The sequence below is a fragment of the Odocoileus virginianus genome, chromosome 18 (assembly GCF_023699985.2).
Source record: "Odocoileus virginianus isolate 20LAN1187 ecotype Illinois chromosome 18, Ovbor_1.2, whole genome shotgun sequence".
Lineage (NCBI taxonomy): Eukaryota > Metazoa > Chordata > Mammalia > Artiodactyla > Cervidae > Odocoileus > Odocoileus virginianus.
Window position 1 is genome coordinate 350,503 of NC_069691.1, and position 26,629 is coordinate 377,131.

Consider the following 26,629-nt stretch of genomic DNA (forward strand, 5'->3'; position numbering starts at 1 on the left):
AGGAATCAAAATTGTAGTTAAAAACCTTTTCTCACAGAAAACTTCAGGTGCAGATGACTCCCCTGGTGAATTCTATCAAATATTTAAGAAAGAAAAAAATTCTAAATAAGCTCGTAAAATCCTGAAAATGAGGGAATACTTTCCAACTCATTCTGTGACCCTGACATTACCATGATGCCAAAACCAGGCAAAAATATTACAAGAAAGAAAACTATAGACCACTATCTCTCATTTGGAAAAATTCTAAACAAAATTTTAGGAAATTTAATATAACAACATATTAGAGGATAATATATCATGACCAACTAGGGCTTACCCCAGGAATGTCTAGTTAGTTTTAACATTAAATAAATCAACACAATTCACCATATTTACAAACTGAAAAAGAAAAACTCTATGCTCGTTTTGATAGATGCTTAAAAGACATTTGACCAAATAGTCAATCTGGTAACAACTGTCAGAAAACCAGGAATAGAATGGAACTTCCTCAGTTTGATCAAGGGCATCTACAAAAAAATCTACAGCTAACATCATACTTCATGTGAAAGACTGAATGCTTTCCAGACTAAGATCAAGAACAAGACAAGGATGTCTATACATACCACTTCTATCCAGTATTGTACTGCAGGTACTAGCTAATGCAGTAAGGCAAGAAAAAGAAAAAGCACACAGGTTAGAAAGGGAGAAATACAATTTTCCTTATTTACAGGTGATACATCTATGTAGAAAGTCCTAAATAGTCAACAGAAAAAGCCACAGGACTTATAGGTGAGTTTAACAAAACTTATATGGAATATAAGGTCAAAAAACCAAAAATTTTTAAATTAAAAAAGTTAAATTTTTTTTTTTTTTGCTGCACCACATGGCTTGCAAGGATCTTAGTTCCCCAAGCAGGGATCGAACTCAGGCCCATGGCAGTGAAAGTCCTAACCACTGGACCACCATGGAATTTCAAACAAAAATCAATTTTATCTTTCTATTAGCAGTGAACAATTGGAAACTTAAAATAGCATTTATGTAAAAATATGAAATAGAGATAAAATTTATCAAGGTATGTGTAATATCTGTACACAGAAAAGTACAGAACTTTTGCCAAGGGAAATGGAGGAAGGCCTAAATACATTGAGAGATCTACAGTGTTTGTGAATTAGAGAATGTGGTATCATTAAAATAAAATATAAGCTCTCCTCAAACTGGTTTATGGATGGAAGGAAATGGAGCAGGCAGACTCTCTGAGCCAAGGAGAACTTCAGTGGGAGGATCCTGAGACCGGCTCTGCCTCTCTACCTGCAGTATCAGCCTCAGCCCATCAGCAGGCTGCTCATTAAGGCTTGGCCATTCCAGATACTGGCAACCAGCACTCTTCGCGGGGGGCGACGATTCTTCGGCCCCTGGGCCCCCCGACCACTCGGACGCCCGTTGAGTGGCCGTGCGTCTCCCAGCACACTGGCTCTCAGGACGTCCTTCAGTCGTGGTTCAGGAGCTGCAGTCTTCTTGGACTTCTTCCCTGGACTCTCTGGCCTTCAAAGGCATTCCTAAATTAACCTCCAACATCCTCTTCCTAAAGTGGAATAAGATGCTCCCCCCCAGACCTCTTCCTCTCTCTCCTCTGCCTCTGGGTCTCTGCTCCTCTGTGGCGAGTCTGCTGGGACATGCCCCCACTCTCATCTCCTGGGTCATGTCCTGCCACTGTTTGACTTGGAGGGACTCCACACTGCCTCTCTCGTCCCCCATTCATTCCTGCTCTAACACAGTTTGTCCATGATGATGCGTGTGAGAAGTTTGTCTGCTCTCCTCAGACTTAAGGTCCTGTGTGGACCGTGGCCAACATCTCAGGGCCCTCTGAGCTTCCTTGTTTACAGCTGAGGAGCCGGGAGAGGACTGTCCGAGATGGGGGCTGAACTTTTGTGATCAGCTTGTCTCCTGACCTGCCAAGGGTTTCTCCCTCAGCTAGCCATCCCTCATCCCAAGGGCGGCTGAGAGAGCAAGGTGGACTGAGGAAGAGGCCATGATTGAGTCTCTGTTTGCTAAATGGTTTTATGGATTCAAGAAGCTTGAGAGGTAAGCCCTCACTTTGCTGTTATAATCTGGGCTTCTGGTGCTTGTCTAACATCTGATCAGGCAAGAAAACTTCCAAGAGGGGACTTCCCTGATGGGACAGTGGATAAGAATTCACCTGCCTATGTAGGGGACAAGGGTTCGATCCCTGGTCCAGAAAGATTCCACGTGCTACAGAGCAACTCAGCCCATACTGCACAACTAATGAGCCCAAGCTTTAGTCTTCAGGCTGCGACTCGTGAAGCCCATCTGCCTGGAGCCCATGCTCTGCAACAGGAGAGGCCGCCACGGTGAGAAGCCCAGGCACTGCAGCAAAGAGTGGCCCCTGCTCACCACGACAAAAGCCCCCACACAACAACGAAGACCCAGCACGGACAGCGATAAAGAATGTTTTAAAGAGTTTCCAGGAGGTATTCAGATGGTGCTCCTGACTCCCAGGAGGCAGCAGTGCACAGGGGGCCACACGCCATGAACCCCACTCACCTACAGGGCTCCTGCCAGAGTCACCCCCCAGCTGAATCCTGTCCAGTGAATCTTCAGGGTGTTCTCCAGTTGCCTCTGATCTGATTTCTCCCTTGAGTCCCCCAGGTCACTTCCTGTCTCCTCAGAGTCAGACCCTGTCCTCCTCACAGGGTGGCTTTCTAAAATCCTGGGTTATTTGAGAACTCTCCCTCGGGCGGTGTGCCAGGGCTGTTGTGGGCCACGTTGCCAGCACTTTGACACGGAAATGTCCTGGCTGCCTCAGTGTCCTCTGGCCGAGATTCCTCCTTGCTGCTTGGGCCCCACCACAGAGGGCTCCGAAGCTTCAGGATTCCTGCAGTTTGCCCCGAGGCTGTCTCTGCACCAGCTGGGCCCAGTGTTGGATGAAAGCTGCTCCCAGATCTCAGTGCTAGTAGGAGGTTCTCCAGCCAGGGTGGAGCCTCGTACCTGGGGGCAGAGAGGCCATGTTACACTGAGGAATGCTGGGAGTGAGAGGATGAAAGTCTTCCTGAGATCTCTGGGCCAAGAGTTCCAGCTGCTTCTGCTGTTAAGTGCCGCTCTTGGAGTTAGGCCTGAGAGACTGTACTTCATCCCGGGGTTCGGAGAAGGACACTGCGCAGGCCCTGTCTGGGGTGACAGAGTAGGAGAGAGATTGCATGTAGGCCTGAGTTAGGGGTGGGATTCAAGATCAGAGTGGACTGGGGCTACAGTGGGGATTCTTTAGCCTGAATATGGACCGGGAATCTACTGAATAAGACCAAGAGAGTCACTAGTGGGGACCAGCCCCCCAAGGCCAGGACAGTAGCCCCAGGGGCTCACTGTGCTGAGAGGGGAGATCCTGAAAGAGCTGGCTCCATTTCTGCTGCAGAGAGTCCCTTCGAGCTTTGGGACTTGGGAGCTGCCGCGGACTGCAGTCCCTGTGGTTTGCCTATGATGCTCTCCAGGGCTTGGGAGCCTGTGGGTACCCTGTGGGTCCACAAGAGACTCTGAAGTGGTCCTGGAAGATTTCCTTGGTAGTCTGCCTCAGTTGCTTGGTAAGCTGCTTCCTCCTTTTCTCTCTCCTCCATAACTCGGAAATGAGCTCTTTTTGTGAGTTGTGTCTCCAGGAGCCCCTGGAGGTCGGGGCTGAGGAAGATAGGCTACCAGCTCAGCACACCTGCTGGCTGAGTTCCCCAGAGACAGGGAACCTCTGACAGAGGGAAGGGCTCTGAACTGTGGAAGGCAAAGGAACATGGAGGCCACTGCAACTTCCCAGCCTCCCAGACATTGGAAGGTGACTGCTACAATCACCCTGTCATGGTGCTCCTAGCAGGGATCTTCCACAAACTGTCCCCATCAAGAACCCTGCCCAGATGGCTGCAAAAACAGGATGTTTAAACTACGGTTGGGAGCAGGATGGGGACGTGAGGGCTCAGCAGGCTGGGCGGGAGTCACATTCTCCAGATCACTAACTCGAAGATGCTACTTTTATGCCTCAAGGAGGGTCCCTCTCACATCCCCTTCCCTGCAGAATTACCCTCCCATGTCAACCACGGTTGCACGGGGGCCCTGCAAACACAGAATCCACGCTAGGAAGTGGGGGACAAGACAAGAAATTCATCAATACCTGCTTTCCCAAAGAGCAAGCGGGTCCCATGTCATATGCACTCCTTTGTGGAAAATTCCCCCAGGAAATCAGAAGACTTGGTCACATGTAGGGAAGGAAGGAGCAAAGAATCTTATATGAGACTGAGCAAAACCAAATGAACCAGTCTTCTAGATAACGGGCGACTTTTGATGCATCTTTGAATCGAGCATAGCTCCGTGCTCAGTGGCTTATATATCTCAGATACTCGGTGTTTTTGTTAAAGGGAAAATTTTGTGTAAATGAACAAAGGAACAAAGAATAGATGAATAAATGATTGGGGGAAAAAAACTGCCCTCTGAGGGAAGCTCTTGGGAGACTAGATTTCAAGAGCCCCAAGCCTTAGCATGCAAGGTCAAACAGTGACAACAGCAGACAGGCTCAAAGATGGGATAGCGTTTTATACTTTATCCCATCTGATCCTCACAATCAGGCTGTGAGGGGTGAAGGTCACGTGTGTCTCAAGAAATCTGAGCCTTAGAAAAGTTAAAACAATCTGTCCTGAATCGGGACCCAAGGGGTCTGCCTCCGGACATCCATTCCACTGTGTCTCACACTGCCCCCTGGTGGGCAAGACACCCGGCCGGCTCCACCGTTCTCCACTCCCAGGACGGACCTCGCAGGGACCCAGCGAAGTCGGCTTGCTTGTCTTTCCTTAGGGCTTTGTTTTCTAAGAGGGTTGAGCTCTAGCAGACTGTGGGTGTCTACCTGGGTCTCAGAAAAGGAGAGATAAGGTTAACCCTTGAGTGCTATGGACTGAATAGTCAGAACCTTAACCTACCAAATGCTCCCCTCTTTGTTCTTCCTCCCTCCACACTGATGCTGAAAAACCAGAAAAGAATGAGGGGCTTGGACTCAATTCTTGTTCTCCCCTCTTTAGGCAAATCATTACTCACAGATAAATCTTAATACATTGCATTAACAGAGCCCTGTTTCTATTTTATTCATTTAAAAAATGGATTATATATATTATATATATATATATATATATATATATATCTAAAGTTGTCTGTGTGGGGTCCCCAGTTGATTTTCTTCCATTGGTAGACCTCTCCTGAACAAAGGGACACACTCTCAGACAGGATTTGCTCCAGAAGGTGAGGTTCTGCTCCATGACAGGACTGTGGCTTCAGCGTCTGCTTCTGAGGCTCAGCATTGCTGTTTAGATCAGCTCTAACACAAAGGAGAGGCTTGGCTAAGACACCTGGATGCAGGGCTGGGGTGGGATATGACTGATGAACCAGTGTTGAGGACTGTTCTTCAGTTTTTCTGAACTCTCTTAATAATCCAGTCCATGGCCCCTGAATTGCATGGCTGGGTTTTTCCCCAGAGCCAGTTACACCACCAAACAGATGGCCTGTGGGTATTGGACAAAGGCCCTGTTAGTCTATATTCTAGCCTCTCTCTCCCACAAAGATGGTAGTGTCTTCTTTCATGAGAGTTCCCATCTCTGTTGTTTCTCTGGGCCAACATAGTTAATTTAGAAAACTGGGAAGAGGGAAGGGAAAGAAAAACCCTCAATTTCTGCTGGGGGCTCATCTTCAGTTTCTCTAGGGTGGTGGTTGGGGGGTGGGGAGATAGCCTCTCAGCCTAGCAGTCCCTCAAGCTTTTCTAAATTCTTCCACTCTTCTCTGGGTCTTTTTTACTCTCCACTCCATATTTTCATCATATCATTTATCTTATGCCATTTCCTATTTCTTCCACCTAGAACTAGATATTAACCAGATCTTTCTTTACCCCTGGGAAATCTCAACCTAAACTTCATCAATTCCATAGACTTTGAAACTCTTTCAGTTCCGGAATTTTTTGCTCATTTCCAGGGATTTACACTGAAGTCTTTAGCTCCAGCCTTTCCATGTAATCTGTTTTTGCCTTGCATCAACACAGACACACAACTCATCCTTTGCTCCCTTCATTATTCTCAGAAAAATCCACTTACACATAAAAGAATTAGTGAGCAATGCAGCCTTTTTTAAAAGACCGTGTGGGAGTGACCAGAGGGAGAGAGGCTCATAAACATACACCATAGTAAACAACTTAAAAATCCTCTCTGATGAATTCCCTTTCTTTCAAAATCCCTTTGCTTGAGTGTGCCTCTCAGGGCTCTCAGCGCTCCCTCCTTCACCCCTGCAGTGTCCACCTTGCTGGCCCCTCCTTCCTCTCTCCCAGGTGCCTCCCCTTTCCCCAGCATTATAATGCTTCCCCCTTATTACACACGCAGTTCCCCTCTCCTAAAGCCCTGCCCAAACCTGCATATGCAAACCCATCCTGATTTGAAGAGTGGGCGAGGCCTTCTCTTTAAGCATTCCAACTTTTAAAGGCAGTAGTTGGGATTACACATGAAAATATACTTTATTAATTTTGAATCAGGCTTCCCTTGTGGCTCAGCTGGTAAAGAATTCGCCTGCAATGCAGGAGACCTGGGTTCGATCCTTGGGTTGGGAAGATCCCCTGGAGAAGAGAAAGGCTGCCCTCTCCAGTCTTCTAGCCTAGAAAATTCCATGGACTGTGTTGTCCATGGGGTTGCAAAGTTGGACACAAGTGAGCAACTTTCACTTTCTTTCAATTTTGAATCATGCCTAAGATTATTTCTTCCATGAAGGATTTCTTGATTTTTCTCATCTACTTTTCATATTTTTACCACCCTCTCTATTGAAATAATCTCAACATTTTTGTCTTTTGAGATCATGCATTTCATATAGTCAAATTTTCTTTTTTAACAGCTTTATGAGGCACAGTTGTTTAAAATGTACAATTTGATGAGTTTTGACATAGGCATATACCAATGAAACCACCACCACAATCAAGAAGATGAGAAAATTAGTAAAACACTAATTAGCAAAACAAATTCCAATCAAGAAGTCCAACTGATAAACTGTAATATATACTCCCATACTGGTGGCTTCATATGAGATTGAGCAGGTGTGACCCTGCAGAGCCCAGAGGTGCTAGGCTGGGAAGCTCAAAGATGCATGTAGCAGGACACTGGGTCTAGTGGTGGAGCCACAGATGCCTCCCAGGCCATCTGGCCTTCCTGCTGGGGCGCACACACCTATCGAGGTCTCCGACTGAATAAGTGCACTGTGTCCTGAAGAATGGCACTCTGTTCTTTCAGCGTGTTGCATGGTACATCAGTTGTGCCTTTAGAGGGGCATTTCAGTATTTCTGTGAGGCTGGCTGCCTCTGGCTTCATTGGGTGATTATCCAGCTATTCATCCCATGACCATGGGCCATCCCCCTACCACTTTGACTGGTCATATGCCGTGCTGGGTGGGATTCCATGCCTGTGGATTAGGCAATTCTTATGCCCATAGGGGGTCAGAGTAATAGGATGAAGATAATGGGAAGCATATTGAGAAAACAGAGGGTGTCCTGTTTAATAATAGGCAAGATGAGTGTCTATATAAAGCAAAGGGAAAGAAAAAGGATTCTGTAGAACCAGAAAGTTACTCCTGTTCGGTCAACTTGGGTAGAAGCTAGCCACTTCCAAAGTCTGCCAGTTTGGGAAAATTCCTAAGAATCTTGTCTGTGGTCTGATGGACTGGATGGTTTGTAGTCGGGAGAAAGTGAGGCATGTCTTTTCAGCTGGCAGACATGTATCCAAGGATAAGACTTCGGAGGTTCATGCTCTCAGTTAATAGTGGCTGATGAGACCCTCTCTATCAAGGCTCAAGGGCAGTTTTCCTTTGATATCTTTTCCAGAAACCAAATCTCCATATTTCAGATCATGCAGAGGTTGCTTAGGTGGGTATTTTGAAAATTTCTAAAAGCAAAACCAAAAAAACCATTATTTTTTTCAGCCACCGTCCCGTCTCCTGTACCCATTTCTTGTACGGATCTCCCCAAGACAGGGAATGGGGGAAGTCATTTCTTAATCCTGTCTGGCTTCCTTCTTCCCCAGAGACCCACGCAGAGCGGGTGCAGGTAAATATCTAGAAACAATGTTGAACGGCATGGCAGAGTGCCCGCCGTGCTCGCAGTGGGCCCGCTCTCTGCCAGCCGCCGCCCGTTCTCTCCGCGTGTCCAGCCCGGTGGATCCGTGCCGTGGCATGCACCGCCGCAGTCCTGAGAGCCTGGCCACCATCCAGGGCAGGACTCGCTGCCTGATGAAGCCAGAGGAATGCCTGCAGCGGATGAGCACATTCCCAGCCCAGGTGCGAGCGGCAGTGAAATCACTGCAGCTTCCGGTGAGGAGTGGAGCGCCGTGACCCCAGCAGGAAGGTGGTCGTGGACACGTTAGCAGGAAGGTTTTCCGGAATGCAAGCCCCTTGCATCTTACTCTATCCAGGGTCCTAACCATTGAAGGGTCGCTCTTTTCTCTTCTTTTGACGTCCAGTGTCATGAGGTGGCATTTATAAGGGAAGGTGTTTCTTGTAGCCTCACTTGCTCAACTGTGGAATGGGCTGCCGTGGGAAGTTTGAGTTTCCTGCCTGGGGTGCTGGATACCATCTCGGCAGAGCCGTTGTGGCGGTGGGAAGGGAACTCCCAGACCCGAGATGCTATGAGTCTTTGGCGCCCTGTCCCTAGGACGCCGCCAGAGGTACGCAATCTGATGCGGATTTCGCAACGCAGCCTTGAGGTTAGTGATGCAAGTTCATTCCGGAGGAAACTGCGGCTGGCGAGCCGGACCCCAGGATGCTGCTGCGGCTCGAGGGCCTGACTCACGGCTCGCAGCCCCTGCCAGCGTTCCAGAGGGAAGCGATGTTGTCTCTTGTTCTCTTCCTCCGCTCATCGCCTCGAGGTGGGCGGCTGGTCTTCAGCCTCCTCTGCATTCCACACAGCCCGCCTGGGAAACCTCAGCCACACCCCTGGCTTCAATTCCTGTCTCTGCGATGATAAATTCTGACGTTGTGTCTCCAGCCTTGACCTCATCCTTTAGCAAACGGACCAGGTAGCCAGCAGTTTATTGGACATCATCATCTCATCAGTCCTGCGTCTCAACACAATGTGTCCCGAACTAAGATGTTTTTCTCCTGCCTTCGAACCTGACACCCCTCACCCAACCAGCCACCCCACACAGGAACCTTTCTCTGTCTCTCTCTCAAGTACACTTCTCCCTTGCCTCCACATCCGATTTGTTCCACCCTATAGTGCCTCTTTTTATCAGCCTTTTTAATTCCCAGTTCTGTTGCAGCGGATTTCATTATGCCTCCCCAGGGCTGTATTGCTTGGCCTCCTGGCTGGCTTCTGTGTGCCAGCCCCCCCTTTTCGAAGCACTATACTCTGTGTTAGGTGGGTGTATATGTGGACAAAAGAACTGTAGAGAACTAGTCGTATCTATTCAGGTAGACACACATGCCCCCTGCTCCGTGCTGAGCCACTGCAGTCGTGTCCGACTCTTTGCGACCCCATGGACTGTGGCCCACCAGGCCCCTCTATCCATGGGGATTCTCCAGGCAAGAGCACTGGAGTGGGTTTCCATGCCCTCCTCCAGGGGATCTTCCTGACCCAGGAATCAAACTGGGGTCTCCTGCATTGCAGGTGGATTCTTTTCCAGCTAAGCTACCTGGAAAGCCCATGCATACCCTATGACGCAGCAATTCCACTCCTAGATATGTACCAAACAGATGGACATCTGTGAAAGTACCAGAAGTCAGATGCAAGAAGTTTTATAGCCCCAAACTGGAAACTAGGTGATGCTCATTAATATTAATAATTGTCATATCTTCATACAATGGGATATTAGCATAAAGATGAAAAACAAACTATTTTTATATATGGCAACATGGATGAGCCTTGAAAACATTGTGTTCTGTGAAAGAAGCCAAATACAATAAAATAGGGACAACTAATTTATGGTGTTAAGATCAGGATACTGTTTTCTCTTGTGATTGGGTAGTTCCTGAAAGAGGGCTATTGGGTTTTTAGTAATGGTTTCTTTCTTTAGCTGGATGCTGTTTACAAAGGTGTGGTCAGTTTGTGAAAATGTTTGCACTTCTCTGTATGTGTGCTATACTTCAATTAAAAGTTTACCAACACCCTTCCACCCACCCACACACCAAAGCAAAATTCCTTCCATGTTCCTCATAACCAGCAGAAACATCTCCAAACCCTAGCAGTACATTCAGTGCCCTCTGATACGACCCAGGGCATCTCCTTCCCACCTATGGCACGTGTGGCGTCCACACTGAGTCACGCCCCGTTCTGCCGGCACATCTCTGGGCCCTTGCTTTTCTAGTTCCTCCCTCTGTCTCTGTGCTGAAAATGCCACCCCTTCTGTGAAGCCTCCCTTGATTTCTCAGGCCAAACAGATCTCTCCTGGGCTTGTGTTCACATGGCATGCTGCTTCCCCCTCTCTCAGGGCCCTTAGCTCTCTCTGCTTACATGCGTTTCCTTGATTGGTGGTAAACTCTGTGGTGGCAGGAACACTGCCTCACTCACCTTTGTGAAACCTCCCGGAGCCAGTGTTGTGGCTGCTACAGTGCTCAAGCTAATGAATATCTGACAAGTGATTGAATGCATGCTCTGAGTTAAGCCTCAGTCAGTACTGCCAGAAAGCCAAGACACCCAGCTTGCCTGCAGAAAGCTTTCACTGAGAGCCAAGTCCTTTTGGAAGGAAACACGTCCTGCAGTCCTTTGTTGGCTGTTGAGAGCCAACCAGATGTAAGTGTGTTGTGCAGCATTGTGGGCGTGACCAGTTGGACTGAGCAGCCCCACTAACATGAATAGCCGTGCAAATATGTGTTTAATGACCATGTTGCTCCGTGTCAAGTCTTAATCCCAGATAATTAGCAGATAGATAATTGGTGGAAGAATGGGAGGTGCCGATGGATGTCCCATCACTTGGGTGAAGCTAGTGATCCTCTATGGATTAAGACCCACCCTCTGTAAGTGTTGATGGCTCCTATTTGAAATGCTCCTTTTGAAAGGGCCTAGGTCCAAGAAGAGGTGTCAGGAGCTCCAGAATGGGGCGTTGGCATCAGCGCTAATTCCCTGGACTGCTTCCATGCAAGATGGGCGGATGGGCCCCACTGCCACCAGCCTAGTGCTGGCAGCTCAGAGTCCTGTACTGACACTGACTTGTGGGTCGTCTTGAGTAGGTCCCACCTCCTTTTTTGCCATTTGTCTACTGGCAAAGGGTAGAAGGAATGGGGTGGACATGCTGAGTTGAGAACCCACTGTAGACAAGATTTTCCCTACTCTGCTCCTTCCTGGCCATGTCAGAGGCGTGGTTAGTTGGCCTGGATGTCAGAGTGCCTTGAAGGGGATGTTCTGGGAGTGAAAGCAGACATCTGAGAAGAGAGTTGACGGTATCATACTTGCATGGTGACCCTGGAGTTGCACATCCAGGCAGCACTGGATCGGATGACTTTCACCTGCCACATTTAACAAACTAGTCATGCTCAAGAGAATGGAACTTAAAGGCAGCTCTGCTGTGGGTCTGGGTGTAGAGGACGAGCTCTTGACTAGAAGTCAGGAGGCTAGTTTTGAGGCTGTTATCATACGAAGTTTAGTGTGAACACAGTCTTTATTTCTCTGGGATAAGTGGCCCTGAGTGCAATTGCTGAGTTGTGTGGTTGTTACCTATTTAGCTTTATAACAAGCTGCCAAATTGTTTTCTGGAGCAGCAGTACCATTTTACATACCCATCAGCGTTGTATGACTGATCCAGTTTCTCTAACTCCCTGCCAGTATTTGGTGTTGTCATCGTTGTTTTTTTTTTTTTTTTGGAGTCACTGTGATAGGTATGTAGCAACATTACATTGTGGTTTTAATTTGCATTTCCCTATTGACTAATGATGTTGAACATCTTTTCATGTGCTTATTTGCCATCTGTGTATCCTCTTTGGTGCAATATCTCTTTTGTCCATTTTGTAGTTGGATTGTTTCCTTACTGGTGAGTTTGAGATTTGTCTATATATTCTAGATAGGAATCTTCTGTCAAATATGTGGTTTGAAAATATTTTCTTCTGGTTTGTGGTTTGTCTTTTCTTCCTTTTAACAAAGTCTTTCCTAGACAAATGTTTGTAACTTTCACTGTCCTATTTAGCAATTTTTTTTTCTTCTATGCATTGTGCTTTTTTGTGTCATTTCTAAGAACTTTTAGTTTGCCTAATTCTACATCCCAAAGATTTTCCTCCCATTTTTTTCCAAAAGTTGTGTACTTTTACATTTTATGTTTAAGTCCATTATCCACATAAAGTTACTTTTTGCATAAAGTATGAGATTTAGACTGAGGATCAGATTTCTTATTTTTTTGGCCTACGACTGTCCTGTCGCTCCAGCACCGTCTGTCTTGCCTCTGTTGGATTGCTTTTCCACCTCTGTCCCAGATCAGCTGGTTATTTACGTGGGGGTCCATTCTGGGGTTCTCTGTTCTTTTTCATGGATCTGTATGTCTGTCCGTCTACCAATACCAAGATGATCTTGAACACTATAGGATATAAGAAGTGTTGAATTTGGTTGAATGATTCCTCTCCCTGAAATGGACTAAATATTCCTGTCCCTTCAAAATTCAAACGTTGAAATCCTAATCCCCAATGTGAGAGTGTTAGGAGATGGAACCTTTTGGAGGTCATTAGGTCAGGGTAGAGCCCTCATGAGGTGAAATTAGTGTCCTTTTTAAAGGACCCCAGAGAACTCTCTTGTCCTCTTTCCACCATGTGAGAATCCCGGGGAAAGTCGGAAGCCTGCACCCGGAAGAGGGTTCTCACCGGAACTCGGCAGGGCTGGTACCCTCCCGGAACTGTGAGAGAGAATTTCTACTGTTTATAAGCCCCCAAGTCTGCTATTTTGTTATAGCAGTCTGAACTCACTAAAAATATACTCTCTTTTTTCAAAATTGTTTTAACTATTCTAGTTCCATTGCCTTTACATATATTTTAGAGCGATCCTGTCTGTATCAGTAAAAACTCTTGCTGAAATTTTGATAGGAGTTACTTTAAACTTGTATGTCTACTTTGGGAAAAATCAACTTCTTCATATGTTGAGTTTTCCAACCTTGCATATGGTCTGTCTGTCTGTTTAGACTGTCTGTGGTTTCTTTCATCAGTGTTTTATACTTTTCAACATACAAATTCTGTACATGTTTTGTTAGATTTACCACCTTTTTTTTTGAGTAATTATAAATGGTATTATATTTTTAAGTTTGACATACACACTTTAACTGTTAATACGTAGGAATATAACTTTTTTGGTATGCTTGTCTTATAGCCTGTGGACTTTTCTGGACTCACTCATTAGTTCTAGGAGTTTTGTTGGTATTGTTTTCTCCCAGTAGAGTCCTTTGGATTTTCATTGTAGATAGCCATGTCATCTGCAAATAGAGACAGTTTTATTTCTTCTTTTCCATTCTATGTAACTCTTAATTTCTAGTCTTTTTTTTTTTTTTTTTTTGGTACTGGTTAGAACTTCCAGTACAATGTTGAGTAAGAGTGATGAGAATGAACATCTTGTCTTGAGCTTGATCTTTGGGAAAAATATTCAGTCTTAAGTATGTTAGCTATAGATTTTTGGTAGATATTCCTTGTCTAGTTGAGGAAGACCCTTCTGTCCCTGTATTTTTGAGAGTTTTTATCTTGATAGGTATTAATTCTGTCAAATGCTTTTTATGCAGTAATTGATATGATTATGTGATTTTTCTCTTCTTTAGTCTATCAATATGGTGGACTGTAGTGATTAATTTTTGCCTATTGAACTAGCCTAACATCCTCTGAAGTCAACTGTGTTTGGTTATGCTATATAATTATTTTCACATATCACTGAATTCTATTCACTAATATTTTATTGAAGACTTTTCTGTCTATATTTATGAGAAATACTGATTAATGGTTGTTGTTCCATATGACCTTAATCTGATTTTGTCATCAGGTTAATACTAACTTTATAGAAAATAAATTGGACGTATATTTTCCTCTTCTATTTTTTGAAAGAGATTGTGTCATTGGTATTATTTCTTTAAAATTTTGGTAGAATTTTCTAGTGAAATCATCTGGGCCTGGACATTTCTTTTGGGGAGTTTTAAAAAATCATGAATTCAATTTCCTTTATACTTATAAGGCTATTCAAATTATCTATTTCATATTGAGTAAGTTGTGCTTTTTTGGGTTTTTGACACTGGTCTGTTTTATCTAAGTTGTCAAATTTATGTGTTTTTAGTTTGTAGAATTCCCTTATTATACTTTGATATCTGTAGGGTAGTAGTGATAGCTTCCATTTCATTCCTGATATTGGTGATTGTGTCTTTTTTCCTGAATCAGTTTTGTTAGAGGTTTGTCCATTTTATTCATCTTTTTAAAGAACTCTTTATTTCCTTGATTTTCTCTGTTGTTTTTCCGTCTTCAGTTTCAATGATTTTGACTCTTTATTGCTCCCTCCCACCCTTCCCTGATTCCTTCCTTCTTTCCTTCCAGCCTAATAGACCTACAACAGTATGTTAGTTCTAGGTATATAAGTGATTCAAGATTTCTGTATGTTACAAAATAATAACCCTGATAAGTCTGGTTACCATCTGTCACCATACAGTTATAATATTACTGGTTGGATTCTTCTATTTTCTTGAGGTGGAAGCTTAGGTTATTGATTTGCGATTTTCTCTTTTTCACACTGTATGCCTTTAGTGCTATAAATTTCTCTCTTAGCATTTTATTTTTGCTATTTCCCACAACTTTTGGTATGCTGTATTTTCATTTTCATTCACTTCCATGTTTAATTTCTCCCCCGACTCCTAGAGTTTCTCTTTTACCCATGGACTATTTAGAAACACACTGAGTACAGTGTTTTCCATTCACTGATAAACTAAGTCAGTTTCTGGATCTCTCTGTCTTGTGTGTTTCATTTGTTTTACTGGCAAAAGCAAAGCCCTGTAAGGGGTGGCTTCACTGCTCCTCAGACTCAGGTCCATCTCCATCTGACTAATCTGGAAGTAACGAAGTTCATAGGTCTCCTTGTCAGATGCAACCCTTAAAGCCAGTCACCAAAACTTCTTTTTAGGGTATTTCTTGGTAAGATATTTTAGATACCTTTTAGAGAACTGTTTCTCAGAAACAACCATGATTTTATTCTTGAAGCATTCAGTGCAAACATTGTTCCCAAGATTTCCAGGTTTTCCATTCATTTTAACCTTCACACATAGAGACGGTTCAAAATTTCCAGAATCAAAAATCCCGTCTTCTCCTGGCTGATTAAGATCCAAATTAAACTTCCGGGTTGACTTCTTGGGCTTCCTTGTCTTGGGCACCAGCTTGCAGGTTGGCCGTGCAATCAGAGAGCAGCCCTGAGTCTTTTGACTTCTAGCCTGGTGCTCCTCTAACCCAGGAGCCTCATGATGCAAAGTGTTATCACTTAGACATTCTGGTGCTCAACTGCCTGGCTTCAAACTGCTCCCCCTGTTCTACTTCATGATCACTACCTTTCAGGGGGGTTTGTGGAGACAAAGCACTAGATAGTGCCCCCCCCCCCCACCGCAGTGTTAGCCATTGTGACTGGTATCAGAGAGGGAGGGCGTTGTTGTGCCCATTTTATTGTTGAGGAAGTTGAGGCTGAGACTTGTGCAGGTACCGGAGCCAGGATTCGAACCAGTGCATTTGTGACAAAGGTGGGCAACTGCTCAGAAAATAGGAAACTAGCAAACAGTGTTCAGATTTGACCCTTACTAACAGTGTATCAGACTCTAGATTCATTTTGTGCATTTGTGTGTAGTGGTGGGGGGGGGCAGTCCAGGTTTCCTGAGGATAGATTCAGGAGGAAATCTTCAAACTGAGACCTGACAGGGCTTATTACCTGGTGGCTCAGTGGGTAAAGAATCCTCTTGCCAATGCAGAGGACACAGGTTCGATCCCTCCAGAGTGATCCCCATGCCACGGAGCAAGTAAGCCCATGCGCCACAGCTGTTGAGCCTGTGCTCTAGGGCCTGGGAACCACAGCCCCTGAGCCCGCATGCCCTCGAGCCCACACTCCGCAACGAGGCCACCGCAGTGAGAGGCCCACGCACTGCAGCTCGAGAGGGGCCCCTGCTCGCTGCAACTAGACAAAAGCCTCAACAGCAAAGAGGACCCAGCACAGCCAAAAATAAATAAATAAATACAATTACAAAAAGAGAGAGAGAGACCTGAAAGCCACTTAGTGAGAAGTGAGGTGTCTGCCAGGGCATGTAACTCGCCGGCCAGCCAGCCTTGTAGTGGTGTTTCAGAAAAGTCATTTATGTTCATTATAGTTTGGGGTTTGGGTGGAAAGCCTCTTTCAGTTCTGGGGTTTTGCTCTCCTATCAGGCCGGCTGCAGGTCCAGACCGGCCCCTGTTGGAAGGAAGCTGGCCCTCCTCCCCTCAAGGAGGAAAGGCCCTCCCGTCTGTGGTCGCTGCATTGTACTTGCTGGATTCCAGGCTGTCAGTCTCATGGAGAGCTCCCGGGACGCTTAGCCTGCAGATTGTTTTGTTAGGTTTCTCCTACAATTAATTTGGAAACCACCCAGCTGCCCACAGCCTCTCCCAGGTGTTCTGAAAACCACAGGCCTGCTCCTGCAGACTTTGCCTTGGTGGGACCATCACTGGCTGAAGCTGGGTGGGTCAGGGTGGGGTGAGAGGAGGGTGAAAAGAGGCCCATGGTGGCAGAGCTCGTTTTAAGCCACGTCCCCCTCAGCTTTGGCACTAACCGTCCTGCTTTGTAGGATCTGGAGCAAGCAGATCCACACACTTTGCAAACTTTATCTTTAAGCCTCACACGCCCCGTGGAGGTAAGTCAGGGGCGTGTGGAGGATCCACCCTACTCAACGAGAAAGGATTTCCCCCAAGCTGCAGTCAAACCCACACGCAAGCCTCCCGGTTCCCATATCCAAGGAGCGCAAATCCTCACATGCTTGATTCATTTTGCTGTGAACTTTGTTACACCTGGACTGAATCCCTTGCAGACAAAGGTGTGTGACCTTGAGCTTGCCCTCTTTTCTTGGACCTTACTTTTCTCATCTGAAGAATTGCACCTGAAACCTGCTACTTCCCAGGGCAGTTGTGAAGGTCTAAAGGAGAGCACATGTGGAAGTTCTTAGCACAGCATGAACAAAGCCCCTCTTGGGTAAAATGAGAGTTACGTTAGTCTGCTGCGCCGTGGCTGAGCCGCTTGAAGCTGGGGAAGAGGCATGGTGTGCTGAGACCTGGACAAGGACCTGAGATGTTCTAGCTCCTTGTACCGCTGTGGAAAGTCTCCTTCTTTATTTATGTGCTCAGTCGTGTCTGACTCTGTGACCCCATGGACTATAGTCCACTAGTCTCCTCCGTCTGTGGAATTTCCAGGCAAGAACACTTGAGTGGGTTGTCATTTCCTTCTCTGGAGGATCTTCCCTTCCCAGGGTTGAACCCGTATCTCCTCTGTCTCCTGCAGTGCAGTTGGATTCTTTACCTGATGAGCCTTTGGGAAAGCCCAACCTTGCTTTTTCCTTCTATAAATCAAGAGGTAAGATTAGATTACCTTTCAGCTGTATGTTTTTTTTTTTTTTAAATATAAGAATGGCAAAGGAAATCTCAACGGGAAAACCAAGAATCAATTTTTTTCCTGCCTCCAAAAGGGTCACCTTCTTTAGTTAGCATGCATTTGGCTGCAAGTAACAGAGAGATTTAAATGGCAGGATGTTTGCTATTGCACACAGGTATAATGAATTGCTCCAGGGTTGGTTCTTTCAGTAGCTCAGTGATGTCATTAGGTACCCAGGTTATTCCCACCTTTTGGCTCTGCCACTCTCAGCAGGCTGGCTTGTTCTCTTAGGCTGGTACCCTCCAAGCCCAACATGTCTGTCCCACTTGCAGGAGTCACACTCTAACAACAGTAAGAGGAAGAAAATGGCTATTTCTTGCCCCCTGTTGCTTTAAAAACAAGAAAATAGTTCCCAGAAGTCCTGAGCAGACTTTTCTGTATATCTCACTGGCCTGAAAAGTATCCTGGCCCTGTTTCACAATAATCAGTGGCAGGAGTGACAGAATCATCACCATGTCCACCTTAGACAAGTCCAGACTGAGTCAGTGGGCACTCCAGTGGGTAAGACATCCCCTATAACACATGACCAATTGCAACCTGAACAAAATCAGGGTCTTGTGAGCAGAGAGGGGGCAGAATGAATGGGTAGACAGCTATCAGTACCTGGCACACCTTCTTCTTGAATAAGCCAGAAAGAGCGTGTTGTTTTACTTCTGTCCAGGGTTGCCCACTGTTCAGTTGTCCCCAGTATGCTGCGTCTCAGCTGTACCATAAAGACCCCCTTGTCCAGTCCCCTTGATGGGACACTGTTCTTTCTTTTGAGCACCAGTACAGAGAAAACGTGAGCACACCCCAATGTTGAGTCGTTGTATGAAGCTTGGATGAAATCTAGGATAAAAGGAAAGTGTTACATGGGAGGGGGAGATTTTGAAAATGCTCATATTAAGTATAACTTTCTCATAGTGTAAGAAACCCTTGGACTTCCGGGGTGGTACAGTGGATTAGAGTCTGATCCCAGTGGAGGGGGACATGGGTTCGATCCCTGGTCCAGGAAGATTCCACATGCCTCAGAGCAGCTCAGCCTGTGCGTCACAACTGCTGAAACCATACACCTGTGGCCCGCAGCAAGCGAAGCCACTGAAAGGAGAGCCCATCCACTGCAGCGAAGAGTAGCCCCTGCTTGCTGCACCTAGAGAAAGCCTGCTCGCAGTAACAACGACCCTGCGTAACTAAAAAAAAAGAAAGAAAGCCTTCACAAGGCTGCTCACGAACACACAGGCTTCTGATCTCATTCCCTTGTCCCGAGGTCTGGACCTCCACAGCAGAATGACATGATCCGTTCATGTTTGAGCTGAGTCACACACTGGCTGCTGTGGGCAATGAGTGAGGAGAGGAGTGCAGGGATCAGGGAGCTCTGTGTGTGAGGCCGATGCTGTGAGCCAGGAGAGGGATGATGGAGGCTCTTGCTGGGTTTTGTCCTTGGAGGTGCTAGATGGGATTAGGTGGTTCCTGGAGGGGTAATGGTCAAAGCAAATTTGGGGTGACTGGAACACATAGGGGTGTCTAGGAACCGCAAGTGGGGTGTTGGCTGGAGCCTAGAGGTGTAGGAAGGGCAACTATGGGAGATGAGGCCAGGAAGAGGGTTGGCATAAGGATCCTGCAGGGTCCCAAATGCCAGGTGAGGAGTTTGGGCTCTCTGCTACAGACAAAAGGGAGCCTGCGCCCACAGGACTGCAGCTCAGCTTCTGGAAGTGGGGCTGGCAGTGTGGGCAGAATGGGGGGTGGAGGTAACAGCATAGAGTTGGGCTGTATGAGGCTGAGCTGCTCACACTTCATCTCTGCTTGCCGATTGCCTCCATGCATGGAAAATCATAGCTGGGCAGCCGCTCCAAGTTCTCACATAGTGAGATAAGCCGGTGTTCTGACCAGGGCAGAGATCCACCCTGATTCTGGCTCCCAGTCCCTTCCTCACCCTGGGAGGGGCTGCCAGGCGGTCCCCAGGGCCTCTGCACCCGGTTAACCTTTCTGAGCTGAGCCCGAAATCTGAGCCTCAGCTCTCAGAAGAGGGCTGTGGGGCTGGCAGAGGGGTATGGGGAGGGAGCTCTGCCGGAGCAGTCGTCCTTTCCATCCCAGGAGCGCTGCTAGCTTTGGCCCCCGCCTGGAGAGCTGAGGGAGGGCCTCGCATCCTCCTTCTGCCCCACCTGTCTGCCCTGCTTTTCCTTAAGTTCGAGGCTCAGTTTGGGCCGAAAAGCGCTGGCCACACTGCCTTCCCTCTGGGTAGTTCTAAGCTGTGTATTTAACTCATCCCAGGCTCACTTTACCCATCCATACAATGGAGGCCCCCCACCCAGTTGCACTCCTTCCCCATCCCTCAACCCCCATCTTCACCACCATTTGATTACTTCCATTTCCACATTGCCTTTTATGAGAATGATAATCAAATGTAGTTTCCCTTGACAGAGGCATAGGTTTTAGTCAGGCTTGGACACTTAGAGCTATGAGAGCTGGGTTAAGTCATGCGTCCCTTTAGCTCTGTAGAAGCTCTATACAGATACATCGTATTCCTATTTATTCCTATTATTGAAAACTCATGTGAGCACTGAGATCAGAGTCCTGGTTCTTCCACTGAGCTGTTCTGTGATTCCGGGAAGAGAATCCAGTCTGGTACGTGCCCCTTGTCTGAACCACTTTTCATCAGGGACCCCCCACCCCCACCCCCAGTTATCCTGTCATGCCAGCCCTAGCAGTCAGCACTTCTCAGGGACAGGATGAGCACAGAAACTAAATTCTCTAAAAAGCTGTGTGTATCTGGGGTGGGAATGGGGGGACTGTGGGGATGGGGGCGGGGGAAGATTCATTAGGGCACTCATGATTTTGGGCTGTTCCAGGGACCCTTAAACTGCTTTACTGGAGGATCCTCCAGCTCTTCCTGCTGGCTGTTGGGTCCTGAGAAGTGAGCTTTACTTTTCTCCTAAACCCCAACTAGCCCAGACTTGGGGTTAGAGTTGCCAAGCTTAATCCGCATTTAGGCAAACGACTGCCGCTGAGAAGACAGAGAGCCCAGAGCCCGAGGTCTCCCAAGTGGCTCAGCCTGGGTTCCTGGCCAGGCTCTGACACCCCAGCTTTTAAGATGGCTTCAGATACACTCTCATTTAAGTCACTGTCACAGTCACACCCATCAGACAGGGAACATGAGATGAGACACATTTGAAAGGTGAGGATTCCAAGACTGTAAAGTATACCCAAGGCTGGAGGTGAAGGGCTCCACCCAAGCCATCTCTCTCCACAGCCATCTCTGGTTGGGGTTCTTGCTCAGAAATGGGAAGCTTCTGGAAGTTATTCTGGGGTCTCTGATCAACAATGTAACACTTTACCCCTCACCGACCACCCCCCCCCCCCAGCCCACCCCACACTTCTCTAAAGCTTTGCCTCTCTACCTAGGGCAGAGAATCGCTTCAGGTCTTGTTGAAATGCAGTTTGTGTTTCAGTGGATCTGGGTAGGGCTTGGGAGTCTGCATTTCTGTCGAGCTCCCGGGGGATGTTCATGCTGGTAGTCTGTGGTCCACACTTAGAGCCACAAGGCCTTCGTCTCCTGTGCAGAACGGCAGGGACAGCAAGCCTGCTGCCAGCCTTTCTACTGGCTCTTGGAAAACAGCATCCTGGGTTCAGACGACCAAAAAAGGAGGAGTTCAAGAATGTGAGCGTGAAAGGGGACCTGCCGCCAGCTTTGTAGATAGTGCAACATAGGCTGGTGCAACCTCGGTTAAGATCTCGAAGCATTTCAGTGACAAAGTTGGGACTCAGGCCTCTTGCAAAGGAAAAACAAAAACGAAAACTAGAAAAGATACTCACTGAGGTGTTCTCTGTGCTTTCTCTGGGTGAATTAATGTTACTTTGGCTCTTTTTTTTAACAATGAAAGTGTACCAATTTTGTAATAAAAACGTAGTTTTAATGAAAAAATTCTCACGAAGTTCTTAGTAAATGAGATTATGTTTATGAGTGTTCTGGATAAACTGTAACTGTGTACAGCAGCTTCATGTCATGACTGTGGAATTCAACCCAAACGCTCACGAGTTCACTTCAGTGAGGTTACACGCACTCTTTCGGGCGCACGGGTCGTCCAGTTGGAAGGCGATGCCGTCACCGTCCACGGCCGCCGACAGCAGCTTCCTACGCCCGCTCGGCCTCTGCTGTGGGAACGCTTCCCCTGGCGCTGCGGGAATCTTCCCCCCCTAAACCGGGCAAGATTCCTTAATCCGTTTTCGTAGTAAACGACCTCGGGCCAAGACTCCTTTTGTGGCTGGTTTCTTAAACTTAATTGCTAGCAAAGTTAATTTGAAAGAAAATAAATGTTACAGCTCTGGGGCGAATTCTAACGAGCCTTGGGAAATTAGAAAAGAACGCATCTAATTACCCACAGCCCGTGGGGCGCCTGCACACGACGCTGGGGGTGCAGGGCCCAGAGAGGGGCACACAGTTTTTTCTGGTTTCAAGATAGGAAGAAGAAAAAAGAGAAACGCACCTCCCGACTCTGAGCCCCTAGAAGGGGAGGTCCTGTTTCGCGGTTTGGGGGTTCGGAGAGTCGGGCTCTCGCTAGACGCAGCAGTGGCTGCTCTCAAGGTCCTAGAATCGCGCGAACGGCTCGGCCGCGTGGATGATCGGCTCGGCTCGGCCCGTCTGTGATTGAAGCGTCCGGCTGGCCCGCGAGCTTTGGGTGCCGCTGGCAGGCAGGAGGCCGAAAAGCGCCGACGTTCTCCAAAACCGCGAGGTCCCGCTGTCTTTCCGCGCGCTCGCTGTGCGCACCCAGCTCCCAGCTCGCAGCGCCCCTCTCCCGTCACATACTCTGGCTTTTGGCCCCATCTCACCTGTCGTCCCAGTTTCCAGGGAGAGTTGGGAATGAAGACGCGTGCACTTTGCCTCTCCATCTTTCTCGTTCGCCCGGGTTTTACCTCGACGCTCCAGGAGGCTTCAGGGTAAGGCGGCGCTTTGTAATTTTAAAGCCCTTCTTCCCTCATGTGCCAAGCGCTTTACAGTTTACATAGCGTATCTACCTCTCTTGATTCGTTTAACCTCAGGAGGACTCTAAGCGAGGGGTCACACATTCCCACTCACAAATGAGGACCCTAGAGAAGGGACTGGTTAATGACGCTGTCAAAGCATTGGACTTGCTAAATAAAACACTGAGAATGGGTCAACCGCCACATTAACCGGGCGCATAGACTACCCTTTTCCAGCCCTAATCCCCTAGCTGGGCTTTAGGCAGCCAAGGACAAGACCCTGGGGTGGAAGTCTTTCAATTTCTGACTACTGCCAGCTAGGCAAGGCATCCTGATTGCTGCCTGGGAGAGCCAGACTGTCTAGCTGCACACGAGAACCTCTGAATTTCAACCTGTAAGGATCCATAGGGAGATAAGGGAGGCCTAACACCCAGGCATTTCCAAGGTCACAGGGCTAGGTCTGAAATCGGGACCTACTGGTCGGAGGGTCAGCGCTGCAGCTGCTCCCTGCCTCAGGTGGTCGTTCACTACCGTCAGAGTCAGGAAGGACCAGTGTCTAGACTCGCGCTAACACCGTAGCCATCAGCCACACACTGCTATTGAGCACTTGGCTTGTGGTTGGTCCAAACTTAGATGAGCTATAAGTGTAAAATACACTCCAGATTTTGAAGACTTAGTATGAAAAACATAAACTACCTCAACAATTTTTACACTGATTATGCCTTGAAATGATAGTTTGGACAAATTGTGTGAAATACAGTATATTATCAATCTCACTATTTCACTTGTTTTTAAAATAAATGGAGCTACCAGAAAAATCTTAGTTACACGGGCAGCTTGCATGATATTTCTATTGGGCAGCACTTATTAGGCAGATAGATACCCTTCTGGACTGAATTACATTCACATGTCTTTGTGAACAGGATAGAGCAATCCGCGAAATTAAAAATAAAAATTACCAATGGTTTTCAGTCTTCTTTCCCACACTCCCCAACTCTTCCCTAGTAAATTAATTACGCAGAAAGAGGCTGCCTTTCTCTTGCCAGAACTCACTTACTCAAAGATCTTTATTAGAAACAGTTCATATGAACACTCAAGTTTATCTGAAACTGCACAATGAGCCTCTGAAATATTTAATGCTAGAAAGTTTTGCTCCAGAATTGAAACTTACAAGATTTCTCATGAGAAAGGTGGGGAAATGGTTGGATTTATTATTTTTTTTTCTGATCTTGGTCATATTGTAGCTTAAAAGAAATAAATGGAAACAAAACAAAGTTAAATACCGGTTTCTTTCTAAAGCCTAACTGACTGCCCCAGTTAGTTTTTCTCTTTCTTTTTTTTGCATTAGGAGGCTACCGAGGTACGGCAAAGGGTGCCAGGGGTGGAAGGGCCAGCCCACAAAATGAAAGCCGGCACCAAGAGACTCAAGACAGTTTTGTCATCTGTTTGAATTTTAACTCACCCATTGGGTCCAGGGCTTAATGAAAAGAAAGAGTGGGCAATGGACAAATGTATTTCTACCTGCCTCATTGGAAAACCACATTTATGACCCAGCAGTAATAGCTGCCGAATGATCAGCACATCATGCTGAAAAGATTCAAGAAATTATGACATAATCGGGGCCTGGAGCTAATCCAGAGTTGCTTGCCATGAGCTCTGTTCCCATTCCCTGGAGTAAGGTTAGGCCTTGGGTGGCCCACTCATGCTGCCAAATGTGCAGGGTGGCAGCAACCCTGATGGGCCCTTAAAGATCATATGGGGCCCGGCTGAATTCTGCAGCCCTCCTGTATATCACATGGGAACACTGGGGGTGTGAGTGATGGAACTGGGTCACACTGTGGCAACCCAGCACAGTCCAGATTCAGAGCCAGGTTTGCAGTTCTTAGAGGCTGGGAAAAGCAGGCCTCGGTCAAGCTAAAGAGATCTTTTCCCATTTCTTTTTTTTTAAGTTACTTCTTTTGCAAATTAGTCCTCCTCACCTTCTGTAGGAAGACGCTATAGGAGTCTTTTATTGTAATAAGGTAGTCAAAGGCACAAGAGGTCGAACTGTGTAAATAGTTTCGAAAAGTACCGGGAAGAGTGAAATCATGTGATCCTCCACCATCCCTCTAGACTCTAGAGTAGACGCTACCTTCTGCCCCCTTTAGAGCCGAGGGCCCTCCCCGGTAGAATGTCAAAGGCAAGACCTTTGGAGTTGCGCCTCTATGAGGGCCTGTTGTCCCAGCCCATGGGCCTCGGACGCTTCTCCCCACCTCCCGTTTTCAAAGCCGCCCGGCAGGCGCCCGGGGTACGCGGTGCCCCGAGTCTGCGCCTGTCACGCCGGCTCGGTCCCTGCCACGTGGCTCTCAATCTGGCCGCCTGTCCAGTCCTGTCCTCAGGTTTCGTGGATACTTAGTTCGTAAGGACAGTCGAGGTATCTATGACTTTTCGCCTGTATGCTCCGCTCACATGGCGGACACGAACCGATCCACCGCGCCCGGATAGGCAGCCGCGTGGCGAGCGTGGTAGGCGCCTCCACTGCCCGCTCCGAGCTGCCCACCAGGATTGTAGCAGGGCCCCAGCGCTCCGAACTGGCCGGGCGATGTGCGTCCATAGAAGTCCACCGCAGTCTCGACGCCACCGCCGCTGCCACCCGCGGGGGGCGAAGCGGGCCCGGGCAATCGGCCAGCCGCTGCGAAGAGGGCCCCGCCGGCCCCTTGCGAGTACGTGCCGTCGGGGCCAGCGTAGGCGGCCGCATAGGCGGAAGTGTTGGCGGGTCGGGCACCGGCGCAGCCGCCCGGCTGGTAAGCGGTGCTAGTTGCAGAGCCGCCGGCCGGGGCAAAGGAGCAGGAACCGGCGGGCCCCGAGGGCGCGGGGCCCAGTTCTGGGCTGAGCGGCCGCTCAGGCACCAGGCCGAAGACGCGGCACGGGCCTGGCGAGGCGGCCGGGTAGTAGACCGGGGGCGGCGCGGCGAGCGACGGTGCGGCGTAGCCGGCATAGACCGCGCCGGGGTAAGGAGGGCGCGCAGCGGGCACCCCGCCCGGGAAGATGGCGGCGGCGGCGGCGGCGGCGGCGGCGGCGGCGGCGGCGGCCGCGTCGTGCATGTAAGCCGGGTAAGTGGACAGGTCAGAGCGCTTGAAGCGCTTGCGGCGGCGCAGGAAGCTGCCGCTCTCGAACATGTCCTCGGCGTTGGGATCGAGCGCCCAGTAGTTGCCCTTGCCCGGGCGGCCGGCCTCGCGCGGGATCTTGAGGAAGCAGTCGTTGAGCGTGAGGTTGTGGCGGATGCTGTTCTGCCACTTTTTGGGGTTGTCGCGGTAGAAGGGGAAACGCTCGGTGATGAACTTGTAGATGCCGCCCAGAGTGAGGCGGCGCTCCGGCGCGTGCGCTATGGCCATGGCAATGAGCGCGATGTAGCTGTAGGGCGGCTTGCCCCGCTGCAGGGGGCGCTTCCGCCGCCGCCCACCGGCGCCGCGACCCGCGGCCTCCGCAGGTCCCCCGCCGGCCCCCGCCTCAGCGCGCTCCTCCTTCACGGCCGCCAGCGCCTCCGGCTGCTGCGGCGGCGGCGGCGGCCCGCTCTCGGCCGTCATGGCGCAGCCGTCCCGCGTCCCCGAGGCGTCCCCGCTGCCTTCGAGAATCGGGCGGCGGCCTTGGGAGCTGCGGGGCCCGGGACACCGGGTCACGGGGACCGACGCTGGGCCCCTCTGCAGAGAGCTGAGAGGGTCCCCGCAGCTCGACCGGACCACAGCTTCCCTGCCGGGGGCTCGCAGGAGGCTCGGCGCCCGCTGTTTCCCGACCGGCCGTCTGCGGACCGAAGCTCAAGTGTCCCGCCTACCGACGGCGCTGCTCGTGTTCTGGACCTCGAAGCCAGGCGCCGGCAGCGACGCTGGTACTGGAACTAGACTTCTGTCTGGGGCTGAAGGGTCCTTTGCGCGCTGGTGCCAGGCGGTCAACGGGTCTGGAATTGGTCCTGGGGCTGAGGCGCCGGCATCAGTTCTGGGCTTCCCGCTGATTCTGAGGATGACCGTCGAGGTCGCGAGTGCAGAGGAGGTTGCGGGCCCCAAAGCCTGAAACGGTAGCAGTTAATGCAGG

General features: G+C 48.6%; 1 protein-coding gene across 1 annotated transcript; it reads right to left on the minus strand.

Moving 5' to 3' along the window:
- Window positions 1–23,594: 23,594 nt before the first annotated feature.
- On the minus strand, window positions 23,595–26,127 carry FOXE1 (forkhead box E1). Its single transcript, XM_070480163.1, has one exon. The coding sequence runs from the start codon at window positions 26,125–26,127 to the stop codon at window positions 25,006–25,008; it is 1,122 nt and encodes a 373-aa protein (XP_070336264.1). The 3' UTR covers window positions 23,595–25,005.
- Window positions 26,128–26,629: the final 502 nt, after the last annotated feature.